The sequence below is a fragment of the Carassius gibelio genome, chromosome B5 (assembly GCF_023724105.1).
Source record: "Carassius gibelio isolate Cgi1373 ecotype wild population from Czech Republic chromosome B5, carGib1.2-hapl.c, whole genome shotgun sequence".
Classification (NCBI taxonomy): Eukaryota; Metazoa; Chordata; class Actinopteri; order Cypriniformes; family Cyprinidae; genus Carassius; species Carassius gibelio.
Window position 1 is genome coordinate 5567748 of NC_068400.1, and position 9640 is coordinate 5577387.

General features: G+C 38.2%; 1 protein-coding gene across 1 annotated transcript; it reads right to left on the reverse strand.

The window, feature by feature from the left end:
• Window positions 1–388: 388 nt before the first annotated feature.
• LOC127958711 (cytosolic phospholipase A2 zeta) lies at window positions 389–1476 on the reverse strand. The gene is made up of 5 exons (XM_052557685.1): window positions 1416–1476; window positions 1278–1303; window positions 955–1069; window positions 708–850; window positions 389–623 (listed from the first exon to the last, which is right to left on the reverse strand). The coding sequence occupies exons 2-5, from the start codon at window positions 1301–1303 to the stop codon at window positions 404–406; spliced, it is 504 nt and encodes a 167-aa protein (XP_052413645.1). The 5' UTR covers window positions 1416–1476; the 3' UTR covers window positions 389–403.
• Window positions 1477–9640: the final 8164 nt, after the last annotated feature.

Consider the following 9640-nt stretch of genomic DNA (forward strand, 5'->3'; position numbering starts at 1 on the left):
GTTTTTTTATTGTTTGTTTGTTTTTGTATGTCTTCTCTGTTTATTTGCCCTTATGCCACAGCTAATTTTTTACTGTCTGTGACCATCTACTGTGAACTTATTATTGTTTATTGATGGTTTCTTTTTAACTATTTATGACAGTTGCTAAAAAGTTGTACTACGAATTAATAACGACAAATTGTGTATTTTCGTATCCATGCCTTATTGTCCCTTTGTGTTGAGGAAGAACCTCGAAACCTCTGTGTCGTGGATTTTTATCTCCCCGAGTGGTAATAGAGGGTACTGTACCTACTGTACTCTACTTTCGGCAATTATAGTAAATTAACCTTTTGTGTGTGTGTGTTTGTGTGTGATTGTTAAAGTCCCTCCTTTGCCACATAAAAATCAAAAAGCTGTCAAAATGTCATGAATATTTACAGACCTCTTTTACAAACGCTGTGACGACCAGCACTGCCCAGACGTCAGTCAAGCTGAAGAAGTCTTTCCCATAGTAATATTTCTTCAGTTTGGCCAATGCGTCTCCCCAGCTGACTCCTGGTCCGCTGATTCTCTCAATGATTTTGTTCTTCACAGTCTCTAGTTTGGTGGACCAGTCTGGTTCTTTGTATAAGGAGGCCATGCACCTTAAAAGAAAAACATACTACTATCATTTTTGACATTCAACTCAATTCAATCTCTATGTATTTGTTGTTTCTCAGGGTTCATACCAGGTGGATCCAGAGACTCCACTCAGATAAAGGATGCAGTCCAGAAGACCTGCTTTATCAAGCTGAACCAGGGATCCCAGCAAACCCACCATGGCTCTTTGTCCTCCTCCAGAACCCAGTAATGCAATGCGTGGCACTTTATCCTGAAATGTAGTTGGATTTTGCAAAAATTTGATGTTCATCAGTAATAGCATCATTGGTAGGGAGAAAAAATAGATAAATAGGCATGAAGTACAATATGTTTTACCCGACTGCAGCTTATTTTAAGATTCTTCAGACTTTGTAGAACAGCTTTTTTTCTTCTGACTACAAACTCCTTCTCATTGTTAATCAGAGAGTGTTTGATTCTCACCTCACCACTACTGCAGAGGTACAGACAGACAGATCAGTGCTGAATTTAACATCATGTGCTAATTGATTTTAGATATAACTATAATATAGTCTTCAGTTCCTTTCAATCAGTTGTTCGCAGAATGTTCCAGTTTGTTGTAAAGTTTAATTGTGTAAGAAATGCAGAACAGTTCTTATTTACTTTCTCCATCATTCTAGCAATCTGAGCATATTACATACCTTTCCAAAGATTTGGATGCTCCCATCTATAAATAAAGAACCATACCATTAAAGTGGAGGGGAACATATTAGGATATTTTTTTTTATTCATTTAATAAACTTATGAATGTTTGTAAAAGCTTTAAAATGTATACTCACTGTTCTTGTGTAGTCTTGTAAAATACTGAGACTCACCAATAACAACTCAGCAGTCGTTTTCTTTAGGATTGGGAAGAATGTGCTCTTTTATAAGGTTCTGAAACTAAAGTCTAGATGACATCAGGAAGGGTGGAGATTTGGGGAAATGTTCTTCAGTGGAAATTTCTCATAATCAAAGTAAGATTAGGGTTGGTAATGAACAGTTGTGGATTGTGTCTGAAAGTGAAAGTGACATACAGCCAAGTATGGTGACCCATTCTCAGAATTCGTGCTCTGATTTTAACTCATCCAAAGTGCACACACACAGCAGTGAACACACACACACCCAGAGCAGTGGGCAGCCATTTATTCTGCGGCGCCCAGGGAGCAGTTTGGGGTTCAGTGCCTTGCTCAAGGGCACCTCAGTCGTGGTATTGAGGGTGGAGAGAGCAATGTACACTGTACACCTACAATTCCTGCCGGGCCGAGACTCGAACTCACAACCCTTCGATTGCAAGTCTGACTCTCTAACCAAACTGGTCCACCAAACATTAGACCAGGTCTGTTGTGGTTGGAGGTGGTTTGCGGTGAGGATGGGGGGGGAGGTGGATTTACACATTAAATTAATTTTTTTGCTTGCTGTCAATGTATCGCTATTTTAGTATATAAATAATGAAATACTTTATTTTATAAATAGATACAGTTCTGTATTAATAGTCAAGAAAAGCCACCTTAAATGGATAATTGACCCAAAAATGAAAAATTCTGTCATTACCCCTCTAGTCATTCCAAACCTTAAGTGTTAATGGTATGAGATCATTTTGGGAATATTGGTAACCGAACAGTTGCTGGAAGCTACTGACTTTTTCTGTACGATGGGGGTCAATGTATCTGTACAAATGTATCAATGTACATTTTGCATCTCTGCCCCCACACTTGGGAATTCTATCACCAAACACATTTGTGATCTCTCATCATTACAGGATTTCAAAACCCACCTTAAAATATATATTTTCCTTTCTTGTTTCTTTGAACTATTACTGTATGCAATTACATTTGGTTCAATAATAATGAATGTAACTTTACAAAACTGAATGTAACTTTTTCAGAAACTATCAAACATATGCCATTACAAAAGAAGAAAAACACAATGAAAATAATGAACTCAGTCGCAGAAATTTAACAGGCTCTTCAAATATGCTACATTGTTTGTTAATGTTTTTCAAAGACTCGTTTTCACTAATCGTGGATTCTGAATGCATTGCCACTGTCACGACCGGCTCAAAGCCGTGACAAATGGGAAGGAGGACATAGTCAGGTTGATATGTTGCAACAAAGATATTTATTAATATAAATAAAGAACATAAAATAAGAAATCAACAAACCAAAACACGATTCCGTCAAACAAACAAATGGTCCAAGCGTCCAACAGAACCGAGTTAAACTAATCATAACCACAAAATGGACAAAGCTAAACCAAACAACCGGGAGTTTCGCTTTTGCTTCGCAGTTTTTCGTTTGGTGTTTTGACACAAACCTCTCGTGGGGCTGGGGTTAAAGCCCATGTTGCAGTTTAACCACCACTGTCGATTAATGGGTACATAAATCACTCAAGATATGTATAGCATTTTTAAAATGTCTCAAAAATTGTCTTAAACCAGTTTTTTACGTTTTTGGTATTAACATTTTTTTTTACGCAATTCGGTGATGATGTCACGTTGGGGAGAAGTGGAGGAAAGGTAGCCTCAGCCTAGTATGATGCTGTGTTCCAGGCAAGCCGTAACCCGTGTTTTTCCAACCTTAAACATGTGAAAGTGCACTGGAACAGCAGTCAAACCTGTGACTTCCCACCCGTGAACTCGTACTAGATTGATGTACTCCGAGTTCTGACGTCACACAGCACGCGAAACAACAATGACAGCACCTACAGATAATACTGCCTATGGATGCAGTGTTTATGCAAGTGGTACACGTTGAATAAACGATTTTAGATCAATGTAACGTTGCAATAAAATTAATAATCTAGCTAAATTTCCTTGCGCTCAGAAAGTTTGGCGTAACTTGCCTGGAATGGTACAATGCCATTAGTGGTGGTTTGAAATAGTGATTATGAGCTCAAAAACCTGTTCCTGAAAAAAAAATAAAAAAAAAAGTGTTCCTGTAGCTCAACTGGTAGAGCATTGCGTTAGCAAGCAAGCTAGCGCAAGGTTGGGGGTTCGATTCCCCGGGCACACATGATAGGTAAAAATTGATAGCCTGAATGCACTGTAAATTGCTTTGGATGAAAGCATCTGCTAAATGCATAAATTTAAAAACCTGCCTGGAACGCAGCATCAGAACTATAGCGACTGACTGGGATGAGGAAGAGGTGGCAACAGCCAACATCTATGATGGTCCGCAGCCATATAATTTCGAACCTGCCAGACATGAGAGGGCAAATGAGGAATTGCCAAGAACTGATGTTCGTCAAAGCCAATTAAATGCATGTTCCGAGGAGAATGAGTGGAAAGTTGGTAAAGTGTCCTGGTGAGTTGCTATCATTTAGCAATGCAGCAATGAGCACTGGAGGTAGTCTACGAGCAGCAGTGCACAATAACAACACACACTCACACATATATATATTGTTATTGTGATAGTGATCATGACGTTAGTTAGTTAGTTCAATTCTATCTATTTATCTATAATCTGCGCTATCTGAATTCTCTTATCTACTACCCGTCTCTCTACTCGCTCTCAACGCTCTGAAGGCGGGCTTTGGTAAATTCTCTTGCGGTGATTAAATCTGGTCTCTACCGCAAAAATTACTTTTCACAGACAAAATGAAAGAAATTAATTTTAGGCTCATACACAGGTTCTACCCTGTAAAGAAATTTATACAAAGATTTAAATCTGACATTGATCTACATGCTCTTTTTGTTCGAGTTCTGAAGAAACATTTATTTTGGTCATGTCACTACAATCAGAAACTTTGGGATGATATTGGTGTGTTTGTCAAGTGTAAGATTTTGCCAGGCTTCCCGGCACATATGAAAAACATTATATTTGGGTATTATGACTCTGACCCCACAAATGAAAAATAAGTTTTGTTTATATTTTGGCCCGCTTTTCTTTAGTTCTATTTTATTCTTTATTGTTTTTTTGTGGTTGATATAATGTGATGTATGTTTATACTTTTGTATGTTTTGGTCTCAGCATTAATAAAAAAAATGCTCTCGCTGTGATTGGTATGCAACACATCGTGGCTTGTATTACTAAATATGTAAATAATATTTGACCTTCGATCGTCTCAGTAAAGATGAGCTCTCAGGAGACATGGAGCGGCATCATCTTCCTCCTCTGCTTATTCTCAAGGCAGCTTGAAGTAAGCTTGTGTTACTGAAGTAACCAATAACATCGATACAATTTTTCATGTTACAGTGTGCAACAGTTTGTTGTGGGTAATTACTGTCATTCAGTAACACAAGCTTACTTCAAGCTGCCTTGAAGGACAAGAACTCATCTTTACAGACTGAAACGATCGAATGTCAAATATTATTAAATATTTAGTAATACAAATCACAATCACGAGAGCTTTCCAATATGCACGCCACTGAGTGACATCTGTACTTCCCAATCAGAGAGCACCTGTCCATCAAAAGCTCACTATCCAATCAGAGTAGATCACTGTTAACCCCACCCCCATGAGAAGTTTGTGTCAAAACACCAAACGAAAAACTGCAAAGCAATAGCAAAATCTGTGGCAATGCATTCAGAATCCACGATTAGCGAAAACGAACCTTTGAAAAACATTAACAAAGAATGAAGCATATTTGAAGAGCCTGTTAAATTAGTGCAACTGTGTTATTTTTTTTTTCATTTTCAATGAAATGTTAAGGCATATTTTTGTTATGTTCAGTTTTATAAAGTTTCGTTCATTTTTATTGAAGCAAATGTAATTCCATATGACCATATGACATATAACTGATTCATGTCATGTATTTTATGTTTATCTGAATTGTTTTCGATCTCCTGTCATATTTATGACACTGTAAAATGACCTTGAGTTCGCAGAAAGGTGCTGTATAAAACAAACTTATTATCATCATTATTATTAACCTGTTAACTGTCACTCACGTTTTTGAAGATATACTTCAATGTGCATGATACAAACCAAAATTTTTTAAATTCATGACTGAAAACATTTTGTAACATGATTTTGATGTGCCATTTACATGGTAATACAATGTCTGATTTTAAAATGGGTTTTGAAGGATGAATTTTGAAATTTTATGTTTTCAAGTGATATATAACTTCTGATGATTTCTAAAATGTGATAGAGAAGAAGACAACTAGGAAGTCTTTTTTTTAAACAAAGGTCAAAACTCCTTTTGTAATGCAGATTTCTGAGGGTGCCCTCTTGTCATAAATTAATCTATTACTTTTCCTACATAATAGATTTGATTGTAATGTAGTATAGTCAATGTAGGTGTCCCGTATACGGGATGGGGTGACAGTTAGCAGGTTAAACAGTCAACTGGTTGCACAACATACAAGTGTTTAAAATATTAGCAGTGAACTAGACAACATAAAGGTAGATGGGATTTGATGAACACCACAAATGTTAATCTAACTGGCCCTCAATTTTCCAGCTTAATTTTTAGTTAAAATAAAAAGTTGTAAGTATCTTTCAAAAAATATGGATATATTCATCACATTGCAACAGTTCTAAGTACACAAATATATTGATTAAACATAGTATTTAACAATACAATAATTATAATTATAATACAATAATTCAATTTAGAAGATTTGCCTAGATTGCTCAATGTCCATAGTGTGAAAAGTCAAGTCGCCTTTATATATATTGCGCTTTAAACAAAATACATTGCGTCAAAGCAACTGAACAACATTCATTAGGAAAACAGTGTGTCAATAATGCAAAATGATAGTTAAAGGCAGTTCATCATTGAATTCAGTGATGTCATCTCCCGTTTTAGTTTAAATAGTGTCTGTGCACTTATTTGCAATCAAGTCAACGATATCGCTTTAGATGAAGTGACCCCAACTAAGCAAGCCAGAGGCGACAGCGGAAAGGAACCGAAACTCCATCGGTGACAGAATGGAGAAAAAAACGTTGGGAGAAACCAAGCTCAGTTGGGGGCCAGTTCTCCTCTGACCAGACGAAACCAGTAGTTCAATTCCAGGTTGCAGCAAAGTCAGATTGTGCAGAAGAATCATCTGTTTCCTGTGGTCTTGTTCTGGTGCTCCTCTGAGACAAGGTCTTTACAGGGGATCTGTTTTTGGGGCTCTAGTTGTCCTGTTCTTCACTGTCTTTCAGGGCAGTAGAGGTCCTTTCTAGGTGCTGATCCACCATCTGGTCTGGATACGTACTGGATCCGGGTGACTGCAGTGACCCTCTGATCTGGATACAGACTGGATCTGGTGGCTACGGTGACCTCGGAATAAGAGAGAAACAGACTAATATTAGCGTAGATGCTACTCTTCTAATGATGTAGCAAGGTCATTGGGTGTTATGGGAAGTGTTCCCGGTTCCGGTTTACCTAATTAATACCTAAAAATCCTTTAACGGATTTGGATATTAAAAGCATATTAGTATGTTATGTGGTAGCCAGGTTAAAGAGATGGGTCTTTAATCAAGATTTAAACTGCAAGAGTGTGTCTGCCTCCCGAACAATGTTAGGTAGGTTATTCCTGAGTTTAGTGAAATAGGAAAAGGATCTGCCGCACGCAATATATTTTGATATTCTAGATATTATCAAATTGCCCGACTTTTGAGAACGTAGCGGACGTAGAGGATTATAATATAAAAGGAACTCATTCAAATACTGAGGTGCTAAACCATTCAGGGCTTCATAAATAATAAGCAATATTTTAAAATCTATTCGATGTTTGATAGGGAGCTAGTGCAGCGTTGACAGGACCGGGCTAATATGGTCATACTTCCTGGTTCTAGTAAGAACTCTTGCTGCTGCATTTTGGACTAGCTGTAGTTTGTTTACTAAGCGTGCAGAATAACCACCCAATAAAGCATTACAATAATCTAACCTTGAGGTCATAAATGCATGGATTAATATTTCTGCATTTGACATTGAGAGCATAGGCCGTAATTTAGATATATTTTTGAGATGGAAAAATGCAGTTTTACAAATGTTAGAAATGTGGCTTTCTAAGGAAATCTTGCGATCAAATAGCACACCTAGATTCCTAACTGATGCCGAAAAATTGACAGAGCAACCATCAAGTCTTAGACAGTGTTCTAGGTTATTACATGCAGAGTTTTTAGGTCCTATGATTAACACCTCTGTTTTTTTGCAGAATTTAGCAGTAAGAAATTACTCGTCATCCAATTTTTTATATCGACTATTCATTCCATTAGTTTTTCAAATTGGTGTGTTTCACCAGGCTGCGAGGAAATATAGAGCTGCGTATCATCAGCATAACAGTGAAAGCTAACACCATGTTTCCTGATTATATCTCCCAAGAATAACATATAAAGCGTGAAGAGTAGTGGCCCTAGTACTGAGCCTTGAGGTACTCCATACTGCACTTGTGATCAATATGATACCTCTTCATTCACTGCTACGAACTGATGGCGGTCATATAAGTATGATTTAAACCATGCTAATGCACTTCCATTAATGCCAACAAAGTGTTCAAGTCTATGCTAAAGATTGTTGTGGTCAATTGTGTCAAACGCAGCACTAAGATCCAATAGAACTAATAGAGAGATACACCCACAATCAGATGATAAAAGCAGGTCATTTGTAACTCTAAGGAGAGCTTTCTCAGTACTATGATACGGTCTAAATCCTGACTGGAAATCCTCACATATACCATTTTTCTCTAAGAAGGAATATAATTGTGAGGATACCACCTTTTCTAGTATCTTGAACAGAAAAGGGAGATTCGACATTGGTCTATAATTAACTAGTTAAAACGGAGTGACATATTTACAGATCCAGTTATTATAAATGCCTTTGGACTTTGAACTTATTTTTTTTTTACTCTTAACGTGACAAAGCTGCAGCTTAGAGTAAGTGACATTTGAACTTATTTTAGGCAGTACCAGGCTACACTGCATCACCAGCACTTAAACTGACATGGGCATGTTATTGCTGACAGGGGTTGTAAAATTATTTGGAGAGACTAGACTAGACTGTTGACCTCTGCCTTCCAAATCCGAACAAATATGTTTTCACGGTTGCTTAGGCTGAACACATGGCTACAAAGATCTTGTAATACAAAAGGAGTAAATTTCATCGACAACTTCAATCTTTTCTGGGGCCAGACAATTGTTTAAACCGGATGGCCTCCACCCAAACAAACTTGGAGCAAGAGTGTTTAAGGACAATATCTATTTCTCTCTTCGTCATCCTTCAGCAGAGTGTGTCAATCCATTCAGCACACACACACACCGGGTCCCAGTCATCATGTGGTTGACATATCCCACAAGGACACTGATAACACCACGCAGCCAAAACAATCACTGCTGATAGACACTATCCCTGCTGAGCCCTGCCCACAGAGCTCCTCACAGACTGACTGTGATGTATCAAAACAGCTACAAGATTCACCACCCAAGTACGACTTTCTGGAAAACAGCCAGGGAAGCCAGGACAACACATCACAGCCACCAGAAACACCAGAGACACAGCCCATCTCACCAGACACATTATCCCTCTCTCCAGCATCTCCACTTCTGTGCTTCTCACAGAAAATGGAGGAATTGGTGTATGTTGGGACTAAACTCTCCCACTCATTCGCTGCTAGCCCGCAGATATCAACAAAAAAACGGCGGGCCCCCCAACCACCAAAGCCTGTGGGCCCTGTTCCTATGAGAGCTCTCCGACCGCTGCCACAACACCAGGGTCCAAACCCTCTATCTGCTGAAGGTGAACCAAAAACAACTGATAGCAGCTCTCAGTGATATGTGTCGGGTCCACGATAAAATAGCAGCAACATTCACAAATGCTTACCGAACAAGCGGGAACCCAGTGTGCCTGCTCTATCAATGCAAGCATCATTTGGTCAGTACTTGTCTTTCGAATATCTAGGGATTGTGCTGAAAGGTGCCCCACGCATTCTGTTTATTATTATTTACAGGCCTCCAAAATACTCTCCAGCCTTTGTTGAAGAGGTCACAGAAATGTTATCAATAATTTCCTCAGAGTTTGACTGTTTTGCAATTGCAGGTGATTTTAATATTCACATAGATAATGCAGAAAACAAAACTACAAAAGAAATGA

Coding starts and splice junctions, on each gene's coding strand:
- LOC127958711 (XM_052557685.1), bottom strand. CDS start 1,303: ATGGGAGCATCCAAATCTTTGGAAAG. Junction 1,070..1,277: donor GCATCCAAATCTTTGGAAAG/GTATGTAATATG, acceptor GTACCTCTGCAG/TAGTGGTGAGGTGAGAATCA. Junction 624..707: donor GGAGTCTCTGGATCCACCTG/GTATGAACCCTG, acceptor TTTTCTTTTAAG/GTGCATGGCCTCCTTATACA.